Source organism: Pygocentrus nattereri, chromosome 7 (genome assembly GCF_015220715.1).
Source record: "Pygocentrus nattereri isolate fPygNat1 chromosome 7, fPygNat1.pri, whole genome shotgun sequence".
Classification (NCBI taxonomy): Eukaryota; Metazoa; Chordata; class Actinopteri; order Characiformes; family Serrasalmidae; genus Pygocentrus; species Pygocentrus nattereri.
Window position 1 is genome coordinate 19,170,258 of NC_051217.1, and position 16,409 is coordinate 19,186,666.

The 16,409-nt window shown below is 40.8% G+C and overlaps 1 protein-coding gene across 1 annotated transcript in view; it reads right to left on the bottom strand.

Annotated features, from left to right (window-relative positions):
* Positions 1–3,783: 3,783 nt before the first annotated feature.
* map3k10 (mitogen-activated protein kinase kinase kinase 10) overlaps positions 3,784–16,409 on the bottom strand; it is a 65,232-nt gene continuing 52,606 nt past the window's right edge. The window contains exons 8-12 of the mRNA XM_017708046.2: positions 14,221–14,359; positions 13,993–14,102; positions 12,662–12,888; positions 11,112–11,646; positions 3,784–8,168 (exon numbers count right to left, since the gene is read on the bottom strand). Of these exons, the coding sequence (XP_017563535.1) occupies positions 7,759–8,168; positions 11,112–11,646; positions 12,662–12,888; positions 13,993–14,102; positions 14,221–14,359 (1,421 nt within the window). The 3' untranslated portion in view covers positions 3,784–7,758. The remainder of the gene's footprint in view (positions 8,169–11,111; positions 11,647–12,661; positions 12,889–13,992; positions 14,103–14,220; positions 14,360–16,409) is intronic.

Genomic DNA, 16,409 nt, shown 5'->3' on the forward strand with positions numbered 1-16,409 from the left:
AAAACCTCAATATAGAAGGTCATGTAGCCCTAACATTTCACCCTACACCTCTATCTCAAGAAAAACTGGAACACCCTAACCCTAGACGTGATGCCCAAGACGGAGGGCTAAGGGCTCAGTGGTAGGGGCGAGGGGTGAAACGGGATTGGGCCCAAGTTTCTCTAGAACAGAGCATTTCACACCAAACTGCTCTGAATAACTTTGTTTATTTGTCATGTTTTGCTTTGTTTATAGCTTATTTGTCATGTTTGCTGTAGCGTTTTGTGCTCTGTTGCTTGCCTGTTGAGCACATTGCCCTTAAAATAACACTGGACTTCTTGCTTATCTCATCAATTACAAATATTCATGTCCATGACCTCAGCTAATCTGCGGCTCTTGTTTTCATACTCATATTTGCGAATCCTTCCCTGATGGAGGTGAGAAATGCCCAAGGGGTGAAGTTACTTGGTACCAGAGGAATAAGGGCAAGTTAATTGGAGTAGCTTGATAATTAACCATATTTACAGAAGAGGTTTACAGCAGAAAGCCCAAACAGGCCATCAGTCGGTCCATTTCGATCATATTACACATCCGGATCTTGCACAAGAGCTAAAATTCGGTCATTTTAGATCATGTTACAAGTCCTGACCTTGCGTCTGGTCCGTGATTTGTCGTTGCTTTTTGTTATTGCCTTGTTCTCCTGACCAAACGACCCATTTCTCAGATAATATAGCACACTGATATCTGTAATGCTGAAAGAGTTCACAGCATTAACAGAGCTGTGGCACTGTCCTCCTCCTCCTCCTCCTTCGTCTACTTCTTACACTCCTGTTTCATCTCTCTCTTGCTCTCTTCTCTTTTCCCTCAGGGTAATTATGAGTCTGTCACTACTGACTGCCCTTCTTAATGGCTCCCAGTGCTCTGCATGCAGAAAGACGAAGATTCGTAGAAAGGGACAGACAGAAAGATGAACAGAGGGGGTGGCAGTGCGGAAGGAGGTCGTAGGAGAATAACAAATTGACACATGTTAGAATATAGAAACCTTTACATAGTCATTTATGATGAAAATGTATTTCTGTGCATGGCCCCATTAAAGAGCCATGCAAACCACCCAGTGCTTAAATGCCGCCTCATGAATAGAAGCAGATTGTGGCTGCAACAGTGCTTTCTTCTTTTAAAGTGAGGGAGGCTGATTGATTCTTTAAACACAGCCCTTTCGTCCAATTTTGCCATGTCCACCATCCTCCCTTCATTTCTTCCCTCCTTTCCTTTGTTGTTGCTTTTTATAGCATTGCCATGGAAGTGGAGTGTAGTTGCTAGGTAACTGGCTGGCGTCTGAAAGTGTTTGAGTGGCGGCTGCTTTCACAGGCTTGAGCAGTGGAGCCGAGCAAAGCTATGCATGCATGAATGTGTGCGGGTATGTGCCATAATGATGTGGGTTTTTTATTTATTTTTCCCTTTTGCAAGAGAATCCCTCTGGTCAGCTGTGTGTGGGGTACAGAGATCACTATTTCCAAACCAAGCTGACCCAGAAGGCTTTAGGATTGAACCTCCTGTCTCATGTCCATGTTGTGGCTTCTGGTGTCATTCAGCTCCCTCTTATCCAACAGGGAAAAACAACACATTGTATTCCTTTGACTGATTGAAACACATTGCTGTGTATCTGTTATGGGATGGGCCTGAGGCCAGTCTGGAATAAAAAAAGAAACAAAAAAACAACAATTTTTTCATGATGTCCTTTAATTCTTACTAAACTGGTCTGCTAGATATGTTTGCATGAGGATGAAAAAAAATTGGCCCATTACTGAACTCCATTGCGTCATACTATTTTGAGCTTAGGCCATCTATGAATTTGGGGACATCTAGTGGATATTGTTAAAAGTTCATTTTTAATTTTGAACCTTCCCACTTCTTCAACACTGTTTTCAAAATGCCCTCATCGACATGCCCTCACCGTTTCCCCTTGACGAGATCCACAAATGCATCTTTAAAAGGGTCTATGTTATGGAAAAGTGAATTTTCCACATTTTTTTATAACAAAAAAGTTCGGTATGGTGTGTAAAAATGTGAAGTTTCAAAATGTACCATGAAGTCTAAAGTCCACACAGTTCATACACGGAAACGAGCTATTCAGCCCACCTATTCAACCTACAGCAAGTTAGCCCCACCCACTCACAATGAAGTTATAAGGACAGTTTCAGACAGGAACTATTTTTGAAGCAGACACAGTTGCAGGACAGCCAACCAGAACCCCGGAGAAGCGGAAGATGATGGATGGATGGATGGATGGATGGATGGATGGATGGATGGATGGATGGATGGATGTTGCTTATATAACAGACATTTATATACCACAACCCACAAAATACATCTGCCCCATGTGATTGCCTATGGAATGTATTTGACTACTGAGGGTTTCTGAAGCCAACACAAGCCAACACAATAAAATCTGGCTGCTACCGTTCACATCAGTCTACATTTTGTTGTTAGAACAACAGTGTAATGGAGACACTGTGTTTTTTAGCTTAAACAGTTGTCTAAAATGACCATTTTAAGCCCCGTTTCTGAGTTAAGTCAATTGTAGTATTAGCTCAAGTGAATTTTGTTGGAGGATTGAGTCAACATCCCTGCTAGAAATAAAAAAAAAGTAAAAAATAAATAAAAAATAAAACAGCTTAAACTAGCATAAGTTCCATGCTGGTCTAAGCTGGTTTATGCTGGACTGGTGCTAGTTTGAAGCTGCTTTAGCTGCTCACCCAGCATAGTCAGGTTGGTTGACCAGCATTCACGATTTTCATTTTTTTTTTGTTTATTTTGCAAAGTTTGAAAATGTCTGTTGCCCTTTACATTTTGTTAAAAGTTAATGGTAAATGGACCAAACAAAACAGCCCAAAATTATGCGGGGAAAAGGTCTGGTTCCTTTGACTTAAATTAAAAGTTTAGCATGTTTTTTCCTTCCCATGTAAAGTTACCATTTAGGAGATACAAGGTTTTGATCTGACAGCAGTGACATGTTTGCTGGTGACAAGCTTTGCAGGTCTACACTGGTGTGTAGTGACTTGGTGGTGGGAGTGACTTCCCCACACTGCTCCAAAATGCAGAGCCCTGGCAGGACAAGGGGAGGAGGGGAAATGACAAGATTTTTCAAAAGAAACGCATTTGCCCTTGGCTAGGCTAGCCACAGAGAGCCAATTAGCTAGCTAAGAAAACTTGCAGTGTCGTCCATGCATTACATACACTATAGATTAAAGTATCGAGACACCCCATCTAATCTGGGAATTTAGCTATACTAAGGTGCACGCATTGCTGGTACAGGTGTTCAACTGCGCATGTATGGCTTAATCTCCATAGAAAAGCATTGCAGATACAATGAAATACTCTGGAGCAGCTGCACATTAGCCTGAGACAAGTGTCAGCTAGGGGCATATAAAGCCCCCCCTGCCTTGGGCTGTGGAGCAGTGCAACTGGATTTTCTGGAGCGATGGAGCTCTATTGAATATGTCTACAAGCATGTGCACACAAACCGTGCATAAATATTTTGAATAATCACTTTATCCGGCTTCAATTTCACGTATAGAATGATGATTGTGGTGCATGTCCCTTCTTTTTTTTTGCTATTGTTAGCGATGTAGCCCATGCAAAATAATTAATTAGCAGACTAAGAGGTGACACTACTTGGATAGCACACAGTGAATCTTAAATTCTATTGATTATCTATTAAATTTAACCTTAACCTCAACCCAAAACTTGATCCCTTACTCATATAGCAAACTCACATAGCAAACTTGAGCTAATACAGTGAAGGAAACAGTGGGTGTAAGTTGACAAGGGCATGTTAAAAACATAACTGAAGCTGGGACCATGTTTGTCAGGTTCATGCCAAAAGCAGTTGACTCCACTAGACACTCGCAAGGCAACACATTCAAAATTGGAGACTTGGAGAGTACTCCTCTGTACTTTAGAAGCTACATTATATGATCAAAATTATGTAGATACCCCTCCTTATTACTAAATTCAGGTGTTTCAGCTACACCCACTGCTAACAGGTGTATACATTGAAGCACACAGCCATGCACTCTCTCCATAGACAAACACTGGCAATAGAATAGGTTGTACTGAAGAGCTCAGTGACTTTAAATGTGGCACTGTCATGGGACGCTACCTTTGCCAGTCGGTGATATGTCTGCCCTGCTAGATCTGCCCTGGTCAACTGTAAGTGCTACTACTGTGAAATGGATGCATCTAGGAGAAACAACAGCTCAACCACAAAACAGTAGACCACACAAATTCACAGAACGGAGTTGCCGAGAAAAATTGCTTGTGCTGTCTTGCATCACTCACTACAGAGTTTCGAATTGCCTCTGGAAGCCACATGAGCACAAGAACTGTGCATTGCAAGCTTCATGAAATAGGGTTCCATGGCTGAACAGCTGCACAAAAGATCACTACGCACAATGTGAAGTGTCAGCTGGAGTGGTGTAAAGCACGCTGCCACTAGACTGCATTGGGAACATGTTCTCTGGAGAGGTGAATCATAAATCTTGCAGTCTGCCCAATGAATCTGGGTTTGGCAGATACCAACAGAGCAAAATGCATAGTACCAACAGAAAGTTTGGTAGATGAGGGATAATGGGATAAGGGAAGGACCTGTCCTGTTTCAGCATGAATGTGCCCCTGTGCACAAAGTGAGCTCCATAAAGACATACTCTGACAAGTTTTATGTGGAGGAACTTCAGTGGCCTGCACAGAGCTCTGACTTCGACCCCACTGAATACCACTGGGATGAATCAGAACGTTGACTGCGAGCCAGGCCTTCTCATCCAACATCAGTGCTTGACCTTACAATTGCTCCTATGACTGAATGGGCACAAGATTTCACAGATACTCCAAAATCTTCCTAGAAGAATCAGGGCTGTTATAGCCACAAAAGGGGGAGCAATTCCATTTTAATGCCTATGGTTTTTGAATAGGAAGTCTAACAAGCTCATGTGTCATAGGTATGATTTTCAAAAGTCCACATACTTTTGGACATGTTGTGTGTACTGACTCAGTGGATAACAGTGGACTACTTCACCAACATTCATAAAACCGTTGTTATGGATGCTATGTTGTATTATAACCTGTAAACAGAGGTTTGACTGTTGCTTGCTTGTAGTTACAGTACATGACCAGAAAAGACAGTAATGATAATAATAATTCTTAATTATTTCAATCGTAACAATAATTTTAATAAATACTCTTAGTGTTTTTTTTTTTTCAAACAGGAAATATGGGGGTGGGTTTGAGTTTCACCCCTCCACAGAGTCACCCCATACAAATGATAACGGTAAGACCACGCAAAAACACACATACACGCGCACACACTCATCGGCGGACAGTCGAAAAAATACTGTCAAATACCAGGTTGGACCTTTGAGCATAAAAGTGCGTTCCAGCTGTGTTCAATTCAGTGAGAAAGTCCCAGAATTCCTTGTTCTAAAATGGGATTGTTAGGATTTCGTTACATTTTTTTTTCTGCTTGCGACCGCAGCCCACAGCGTCCTTTCAGAGCGCGGCGGTGATGCACAGCAAAATATAAACACTTCTCTACAGTTCCTCTATTTTGGATCAGTGGGTGGACGAAGGAAGAGCATACAGGGTCTTGGCTGAAGAGGTAAGGAAGTGAGCATAAATGGCTGTTTGGTACATGATAATATAAAACAGGTAGTACATGTTTTGTATCTTATTGCAAATTGATGGAGAACCCTCATTTGACCGTAAATGTCCCTCCCCCTCTTCCTATAAAGAGGGCGGCAAGTACCTCCTGTGTTTTGATGCTTCTGAAGAGAAAAGGCCAGAGTTAAGCTTTTTGGCCCCCCCAAAAAAAACAGCTGGACAAATGCTGATTAGAAATGTGTGGCCATCTTTTTTTCAGTCTATGACATGCTGTGCAAACTCCTATGACACATCCATACAAAATAAAAGCACGCAGGCATTCTCACACGCTTACACACAGGCAATATGTACTATACATCAGGACATGGAGACGAAGAAGGCCTCTGCATAAAAGCACGGGCATCGGGGTCAGCTGGACTTCACATTAAGACAGCTCCTGCTTTCTGATTAGGTCTTGCAGAGAGCACTTGAGATGTTCAGTCTTTCTTCTTCAAAAAAATAAAGAAAAATAAAAAATATTATACTTACATCTATTTTTTTTGTCAAAGGAATATATTACAGTGAACGCAACTGCAAAGGGTTTTGTTTACCATTGCGATTCATCCCATATATGGTTAAAAAAGACAGTTTTATTGAGGGAATGGCGCAAGCAGTTACTAATCTACTCTTTCATAATATATGGTCTGTACAGACCACAAAAGGGGAACTGAGATCACGGATCTGGACTTTGTACTGATAGATGGGGGAGACTGAGGGGTTCACAGATTTAGCGATAGATAGAGAAATGGAGGCAGACTGTCCTCTAATGCTCTGATGCAATCAACACGCTGGACCAGCGCTTAACTAGCTCACCTTTTACTTTTATGGTCCCCCATAAAAGTGCTTCTGCTCTGGGACAATGAGTCACTGCAGTGGCTATGAAAAATAAATCAAGGTCATTTTTGCCACAACCGCACCACCCCCTTTCTGGAGGACTGTCCACTTGTGCTGGAGGACAGGGACAGCTCTGGAGACACTAAGGGGCCAGCTTCCTAGACAATATTAAGCCTAATATAGGATTAAGCGTAATCTTAAACTTTGGATTCTGGATTACTACTACTGGATTTGTTTGCTATTACTATTATAGTGATTTACAGTCGTATGCAAGTTTGAGCACCTCTGGTCAAATTATATGTTTTGTTTATATACAAAATAAAAAAATAAAAAAAAGTGAAAATAAGTGAACAGATCCTCAACAGAGAACACTCTTAAATATGAAATTTTCCTGCAAATTGTAGTGCACAATTTCTATTTAATGTATTGGGGAAACAAAAATTTGCAACATAACTTTTGCACATGCTACACTTTTGAATTTTTCCCTAATACCGTATGTCCATGGTCCTAGCCTGGGAAAGGACTTCCCCCAGGTGGAGGGGTTTAAGTATATCTGGGTCTTGTTCATAGTGATGTGAAGAGGGATCATGAGATCAGCTGCAGGCTGGGACATGCAGCAGCAGTAATGCGGTCACTGTACCTGGCTGCAGTATAGAGGAAGCTGAGCCATAAGGCAAAGCTCTCTGTTTACCGGTCAGACTACATCCCAACCCTCACCTATGGTCATGAGCTGTGGGTAATGACCGAAAGAATGAGGTCGCGAATACAAGCGATGGAAATTTTGATGGAAAGTTTCATTTGCAGGGTAGCGGGCTACACTCTACTCGACAGGGTGAGGAGCTCGGTCATCCAGGAAAAGCTCAGAGTAGAACTGCTACTCCTCCACATTGAGGGCAGCTAGTTGAGGTGGTTTGAGCATCTGATCAGGATGCCCCCCGGCCTCCTCCCGGTGGGGTTTTACCAGGCACAGCCTACTGGAACAAGACCCCAGGGTGCATTAAAATGTACAGAAGGCTGTTCTCTGTAGAGGAACCTGTTTGTTAGAAAACTAACAAAACGACGCCCTTTTTGCATACGACTGTACATAACTTGTCATTTTGTAGAGGTGTCACCCTCAGTTTCATATTAATTTCGGTCCCTAAATCTATTAGGAGATCCACAAAAAATGGCTGAAAGGCTCTATAGAAAGTGCTGGCCATGTAAAGTATACTGGTCAGTGCTTTGACCCCACGTAACAGTCTCTCTGTGTTTCTATGAGAAGTGTTGCCCACACAGCGTGGGTTGAGGGTGTTGTCCACACAGAGGCACGGTGCTGTCCTGGCTCTGCCCCTCCATGTCCATGTCCAGTAAGGTCTGGCGGGTGGCGCTGACCCCTGCACTGACTCCACTGTCCCCAGAGCCCAGGGGACTGTCACAGCTGCTGCCCGGCGATGAGCTGAGTGTCCGGGACAGAGACGACAGCTTCCAGGGGTCCGGCCGTGCCCTGACTGGCGTGGGCCGAGGACGAGGGGCGAACTCCAGGGTCTTGGGCCTTTCCAGGGTGCTGGTGTGTCCCTCCTGGGCAGGAACTGTGAGGGGTGGGGGTGGTTTACGCCGATGAGCGAGGGGGAAGATCGTAGAGGGGTCAGGCAGACGGGGGATATCCAGAGTGTCACGAGAACCTGAGAGAAAACACAAGAAAGATGCGCTGTTTTATACGCAACTCAGCAGCAACAGCAATATAAGAGACATTAGAGCCCCCTGTTGAACTGATTACCCTTAAAAGTCACAGATACTGTTGGCAATAACAGAACCATACTGTAATTGTGCATTATTACTCAGTACCACTTTTGAATAAGACTATCCTTATAAGCAGTTTATGAATGGTTTAAAATGAGTTAATTAGCAAACAGTTATAACATATTAACAAATGGGGGAAATGTGAGCTGTTATATCTGATAAAGCTGACAGTTTTTTTATGCTGACTGATTTAAGACAAAATAAGCAACTAGCAAGAATTACGGTTTAACTACACAATTAAAAATGCTGGTTCTTTAAGGGTTCTTTAGTAAAGAAAATCGTTCTATATACAGCCATAACCACTCAAAGAACCCTCTGGAAGATTAAAGGCTTCTTTCCTTCATGAAATGGTTCTTCAGATTGCAGGAGAATAGAACACTTTTGAAAAGGGTTCTATACAGCACCAAAAAGGGTTCTTCTATTGTAACAAGCCTGACATTGTAACAATAGAAGAGCCCTTTTCAAAAAGGTTCTAAGCGCAACCATCTACAGCTCATTCTTCATTAACATCAAGAACCCTTTCACAATGCAAAGAACCCTTTAATCATGCAAAGTGTTCATGGTTTTATATGGAATTTTTAAGTGTGTATATAAATGAATGCATATTCACTACTAGGCAAATAACAGATCATCGTTGCCCCTTTTATGTGCGTGCTATAACTGCTTATTATTGCTTTTTAAGGTTTCTATGGCCAAATGAACAATCATTAATAAACAAATTCTAAACCATTCATAAACACTTCATAAGGGTAGTCTTATTCTAAAATTGTACGTATTTTTCACTCAGAGCTCACTGAAAAAAGTGGATAATTCAGTGGGAAGTGCACATTCCATTTGTATTTGATGAAAAGGGGCAGCTGTGGGCTGGAGGTTAGGAAACTGGCCGTCTGATTTAATCCCCAGTGCCGACAGTACGTGACTGAGGTGCCCGTGAGCAAGACACCTAACCCCGCAGCTGCTCCCTGGGCGCTGCGGATAAGGCTGCCCACCGCTCCAGGCTAGTGTGCTCGCTGCCCCTTAGTGTGTGTGTGTGTGTGTGTGTGTATTCACTAGTGTGTATGTGGTGTTTCACTTCACAGATAGGTTAAATGCAGAGGTGAAATTTCCCCTTTGTTGTTATTCAATTTAACAGTTTATTTATTTTTTATTTAACAGTTTCCAGTCAAAACAGCCAATAAGTACAAGCTATAAATTTTAGATTTCATAAAAAATCTTTTTTATATTTAATTAATTTCTTATCATTATTATTATTATTATTATTATTATTATTATTATTATTCATTTTTTAAAACCAATTTTTTACTGTCAGGTAAAAGCAGGACACTACTTATCAAGATGTACTTATCAAGCAATAGAGATGCTGGTGTTCTCAAAACAATGGACTGACCACCCCAGAGTCCAGACCTCAGCATCACTGAATGTTGGTACTACTCACATCATGAGAAGCAGAAAATACAACCAACTTCTAAGACTGGACTTTGGAGGTGTGGAAAAATATCCCTGCAGATTTCTATAAAACATTTAAAGCAAGTCTCCTGAAAAGAATAGAAGCTGTACTAAAGGCAAATGTTGGACTAATAAGGGTCATTTAATAATAATAATAATAATCTAATTGCTGCCTATAGTCGGATTTTGTGAAAAGAAAAAACATCCTTTATTTTTTTTAATCAAGTTTTTATCGATGTTAAGTACCGAAATAAGTGCACATTCAAACCTGTTAATACAGAATGTAAATCAAATGTAAACTGAATGTAAATGTATTCACTGCACAACTCTGCAATTATGTCATGACATTTAAAGCGAGAATGAATCTCTGCCTGTTGATTACAGATATTACAAGTATATTGCGCATTTCAAGTTTTCCCAAAAGCGACATTTAGGTATGTGAATGAGACATTATCAAATACACATATATACTCACCGGCCGCTTTATTAGGTACACTTGTTCAATTGCTTGTTAACACAAATAGCTAATCAGCCAATCACACGGCTGCAACTCAATGCATTTAGGCATGTAGAGGTGGTCAAGACAACTTGCTGAAGTGCGACCGAGCATCAGAACAGGGAAGAAAGGGGATTTAAGTGACTTTGAACGTGGCGTGGTTGTTGGTGCCAGACGGGCTGGTCTGAGTATTTCAGAAACTGCTGATCTACTGGGATTTTCACGCACAACCATCTCTAAGGTTTACAGAGAACGAGAGAAAATATCCAGTGAGCGGCAGTTGTGTGGACGGAAAGGCCTTGTTGATGTGAGAGGTCAGAGGAGAATGGGCAGACTGGTTTGAGATGATAGAAAGGCAACAGTAACTCACATAACCAACTAAAATCTCTGAGGAATGTTTCCAACACCTTGGTGAAAGTATGGCATGAAGAATTAAGGCAGTTCAGAAGGCAAAAGGGGGTCCAACCTTTTAGTATAAATATTTTACTAGAATAAAGTGGCCGGTGAGTGTATTTGCATATGTTTAATGTTTATAAACTATAAAAGATCTAGCCTTTGGATGATGTTGGAACTGAAACGTTGATTTCATTGTAAAGAGAAACACCGGCAGCGATTCTTACAGAACAGATTATTAAGATTTATATGATGTATTGTTTAATAAAGAAACAATATTATTAATAATATTTAAAGATTAATTCATTATTTTGAATCATTGGGAAGACAAACAACAGAGAACAATTTTTCAGACCAGATTATTAGGTTCTATTTGATTTATTGTTTAATAAAGGAATTCAACATTATTAATAAATAATGTTTAAAGGAGCTGAAAGATTTATATGGCACTACAAATGTACGAAGACATATACGGGTCCCTGTGACTCACCTGTATGTGGTGCAGCAGTGGTGGTGGGTGGAGGTGGGATGGGCATGCTACCGTCCGAGGGCGTGCGCCGGTGCCCCACCACTGTCTGTGCTCGTGGACGGATTGCCCCGTCAGATGGCGTGCGACGGTGCCCGCGGTTCAGGGCCATCGCTGCGGAGACGTGCGTGGGTGTGAGGGATTGGTTGGGTTCCCGCTTGAAGCTTTCAGCCCGCAGGTCCAGCAGGGGGTTGAGAGCGGGTGCGGGGGAGACGGCGGGGAGGGAGCTACTGGGGGTTGGCAGCAGGTCGTCAGGGTCGGACGGCAGCAGAGATTTGGTGGAGTTGCAGTCGGATAGGGAGGAGAGAGAGAGGAGTGTGACGGAGGGGGAGGGGTCCAGACACGGCAGGGCGGAGTCATGGTGACGACTGTGCGACAGAGACAGTGACAGCGTGCGGCTGGGCGGCGACGTGCTGCGGCGGAATCGTCCCGTGCGTTGGAACAGCCCCTCCTTCTTCCTCCTCTGCTCCTCACGCACATCCTGCTCGTCCTGACTCACCTGTACACAGAAACACATCAACACAAGGGCAAAAGCTCTGGAATTACTGCTATTTAACCATAACTCAAATCACGGTAAATATATAATTACTGTCTATTACTTATCATGTAACAGCTGTTGGTTCCACAAATAATTTAAATATAAATATCTAGTTTATGAAATTACATGTATTGTATTGTTAGTTATTATTGTCTATAAAATAACAAATTACTAGCATAACAAGTGATTCCACATATTTGGACAATACTGTGCAAAAATTCTGAGACCATCCTTATGTATTTATTTATTTTACAGTTATTATTCAATTGAACAGTTTATTTCTTATTTATTTAACAGTTTCCAGTCACAACAGCCAATAAGTACAAGCTATACATTTTAGATATCATTAAAAAATTATTTTTATTTTATAAAATAACATTTAAATATTATTTTAATATTATAAAAGTTTTTTTTTTAATTTTTTAAACTAATTTTAATTAATATTTTTTACCAATTTTTGGGTGTCAGGAAAAAAGCAGGACACATTCAGGATCAAGACTTACTTATCAGGCAAAGGAGATCCTGGTGTTCTCAAAACAATGGACTGACCACCCCAGAGTCCAGACCTCAGCATCACTGAATGTTGGTAATACTCACATCAAGAGAAGCAGAAAATACAACCAACTTCTAAGGCTGAACTTTGGAGGTGTGGAAAAATATCCCTGCAGATTTCTTTTAAAATTTTAAAGCAAATCTCCTGAAAAGAATAGAAGCTGTACTAAAGACAAATAGTGGACATACAAAATACTGAAAAATGTTTGTATTATATTTAGTTGTTGAGGCTTCTGTGTAATTTTCTGTAAAACTTAGGATTTTACCTGATGCTGAAAAATTAAATACTTAATGGCTGTTTTTACTGGAAACTAGTCTAAAAATTCAGATATCTGCGCTGAGAATATGATTTATAAACTGACTGTAGGTGCACTGAAATATTGAATTTTGAAGCTTGTGAAGAGTGAGGCTACTTCTCCTGTACCTGCAGGCGTCCAAGCTGGAGGAGGTCTGCTCCAAGGCCGACAGAGGCCAGGATAGAGGCGCAGCCCAGTAGCAGCAGGTCACTCTTCTTCCTCTGACTGCAGCGCCGCGAAGAATCCTGGGAGCCGATGCCCGGCCCTACTCCCACCCACGTGTGGCTGCTCTCCTCTGTCGCCCCGTTGCTGCTGCCCTCTGGAGCCAAACGCTCCTCAAACTCACAGTGCTCCTCTACAGGCACACAAACACAGGAAAAGACAGATAACAGAATTATTATTATTTTTAAACAACTGGTTTATATCACTCAATACAAAAAAGACAGAAAAACTGGGGCATGACATGTTAAAGGAATAGTTAGGTGAAAAAATCCATTTACAGTTTGCTTTTTTCAGTTGTACACTTGAGTTCTGAAGTTGTCAAGTTATTAAGTACTTTCAAACAAACAGACTTATTTATGTGCAGTGGTGGACAGTAACTATGTAAATGTAGTTAGTTTCTGTACTTAAGTAGTTTTTTCATGTATCGGTACTGAAGTTTTTCCGTTTTGGCCGACTTTTCATGTTCGCTCCACTACATTTGAAAGTCAAATATCTGACTTTTTCCGCCACTGCATTTTGAGAAATCTGTCATTCCTTTTGGTTTATGTGTACATAAAAATATAACATTTTCAAATTAAAGAAGCGCAAAGCAAGAGCACCAATCAGGGCACAAAGAAAGTAAATTTTAACTTGGAACTAAGTTGTAAATAAATCTTAAACTGAAACTTTGTAAAAAGTGATTTCAGAGCCACTCGGTTCTCCCTGATGGAAACTGTTTACCTTCAGTGTTTTGTGCTTATGATCATTTTAATAGACGTCAGCGTCACTAATTAATGACGTTCTATTAAAAGACTGGTTTACCAAGAGAGACACTGGAGGATTTTCACCTGAAATGAGTTCATGAAGCGAGTCTTGTTATAAAAATGATAACAGGACATCAGAGCCATAATTAATCTTTTAGTACTTTTACTTTCAATACTTAAGTACATTTGAAGGCAAATACTTTAGTACTTTAGCACTTTAACTCAAGTACATGGTTTGTGTACTTCGTCCACCATTATGTGCTTTCTGACATTGTATGACATCCTGTTATCCTCAAAATCAGATTTTTAAAAATTGGGCAAATTCCATTTTTCCCTTATTGTGGTACTAACAGCACGCTTAAAACAGAAGCTTTCCATGCAGTTTCTGGTGACAGTAAGCCAGCCATTCACGCTTTTCCATCACCAAATAAACCTAAGAGAGGTCATCAAGGGCTCGAGTACGCAGGTTTCTGGCTTATGAACTGGAAACTCACCCATCTCACTGAGACTGGAGAAGCCAGCGGTTATAGGGACATGTTTTGGAGACTTTCCCAGATTAGGGGCGCTGGAGGACCATACCTTCCCCTCCCCAAGTGACTTTAACCTGCACAAATACAGCAGAAGTGGTCAAATCACAACCATCGAGGTCCAGAAACATGTTGCCTCCAAGCAAATTCAAAACTCATCTGCCATTAGGTACATATGTGTGGTGCCATGTGTACCTGTCCTCTCCCCCCACACGCTCTCTTTGATGGGTGGAGCTGGGACCCCAAGTACGCCCCTTCTTTTTGGTCCCCGCCAGGTCTTCCTTCTTACACACAGCCGTACGCCCCCACGTGTTCCTGCCATCACTGGGAGTCACTGCAAGACAAAAGAGCAACGTGTTAAGCCACATTTCATGACAGGTGCAAGACATTCTGGTTTAAGGAGGTTTGCAGCTGTACTTCCATTTGCTCTTTTTAAACAAGATCGTGTTTTTTTTTGTGTTTTTTTTTAAATCAGACCTCATGCTGCACAGATTCTTTGTGTTTTCCCCTAACTGAACCCCTGAATTCACTCACTGGCTAAATGATAAACTCTTCATAAGTTGGGGCAGAGAAGAGCAGTGGTGGACAGTAACTAAATAAATGTGATTCATTACACAAAAAACTACAGTACAGTAAAGAATCTGTACTTTCCTGAAATACTTCTATTTTGGGTGCCTTTTTACTTTCACTCCACTACATTTTGCGAAATCTGTTGTTCCTTTTGGCTTATGTGTGTATAAAAATCTAACATGTCAAAATGAAAGAAACATGAGTTTGTTTTGACCTGTTGGTCATACCGACCCAGTGCAGCACACGGTTCAACATCTGTACAGCAGCATAAAATGTTGGGAGAGTCTGTTCAACATAAATGATGAACTAACCTAACTTTGTGTAAATAGAGCACAATATAGAAATATGTCCACATATGCAGTCGTGACTGACGTGGCTTTTTTCTGAATTCATACAAAAACCATTTCATTTTATAGTAAATTAGTTTGGGCTGGTTTATGTTTATGAACAGAGGCCTACAGATCAACATAGTAAAGGAAGCTCATTTGTGATCCTGAGTTTAAAGCTGCAAGTTTTTATTCAACTTAAACTTGGAACTAAGTTGTAAATAAATCTTAAACTGAAACTTTGCTTGTTTGTAAAAGTGATTTCAGAGCCACTCGGTTCTCCCTGATGGAAACTGTTTACCTTCAGTGTTTTGTGCTTATGATCATTTTAATAGACGTCAGCGTCACTAATTAATGACCTTCTATTAAAAGACTGGTTTACCAAGAGAGACCCTGGAGGATTTTCACCTGAAATGAGTTCATGAAGCGAATCTTGTTATAAAAATGATAACAGGACATTAGAGCCATAATTACTCTTTTAGTACTTTTACTTTTGATACTTAAGTACATTTGAAGGCAAATACTTTAGTACTTTTACTCAAGTTGACGTCTAAAGGGAGGAACTTCTACTTTTACTGGAGTAATATTTTACCTTGGGTGTCTCTACTATAACTCAAGAACATGATCTGTGTACTTCATTCACCACTGGAGAAGAGAGAGTGAAAATGTGTAGACCAGGGGTGTCAAACTCAACCAACTTTAATCATATTAAAAAATCTCAACAAAACCATGGGTCAGCAAGCCCGGAATACTTGAACTATTCAAAAATAAATTGTTTTCTATAAAACAATAGGCTTCATTAGCTACAGATGATTGCTAAACCTCTTTAAATGTCCGCAGGAGGACGGTTTTTCAAAACTGCCTATTTGCTTGACACCAGGCATCTTTTCTTTTTGTGTAACCGGTCATGGATTGTTGTGGGAGAAAGGTGGTTAAAACACACATTATGTTGCAGTGCATGCTGGAGACTGTGGTGCAGCTCAGAGTAAAACAGGCTGATAAAAACAGAAAATTAAATAATTTCATGGGCTGAATAAGGTTGTGCCATGGCCCTGAGTTTGACACATGGGCTGTAGACTACAGGATCCATAGACTTCTAAAGTCATAAGTCACTCTGTAGATGGTGTCATGCCCATATTAGCAACTCTGAGTCATGACAGTTTTTCCCTATGAGACAAATGAATGCCACCATACCCTGTGATAAGGAAAAATGTTTCAAAGCCAATGCATTTTTTCTACATCCAAAATATTACTAGATTCTCTGAATGATTAGGCTGTTAATTAGTCAAATAATGAATATTGCTGCTCCATTCTGCAAGGCTAATACCAGTGCAAATAGAAATGGCAGCTCATTAAAGTTAGGTATACTATTAAACCCCAACACTGTTATATACCAACACCAGCTACTGAAACTGTGAAAGCAACTTAACTACCAGATTAAACAAAGCCTGCTGATTTGTGTGCAATATTCTGGTGAGGTAGCCAGTC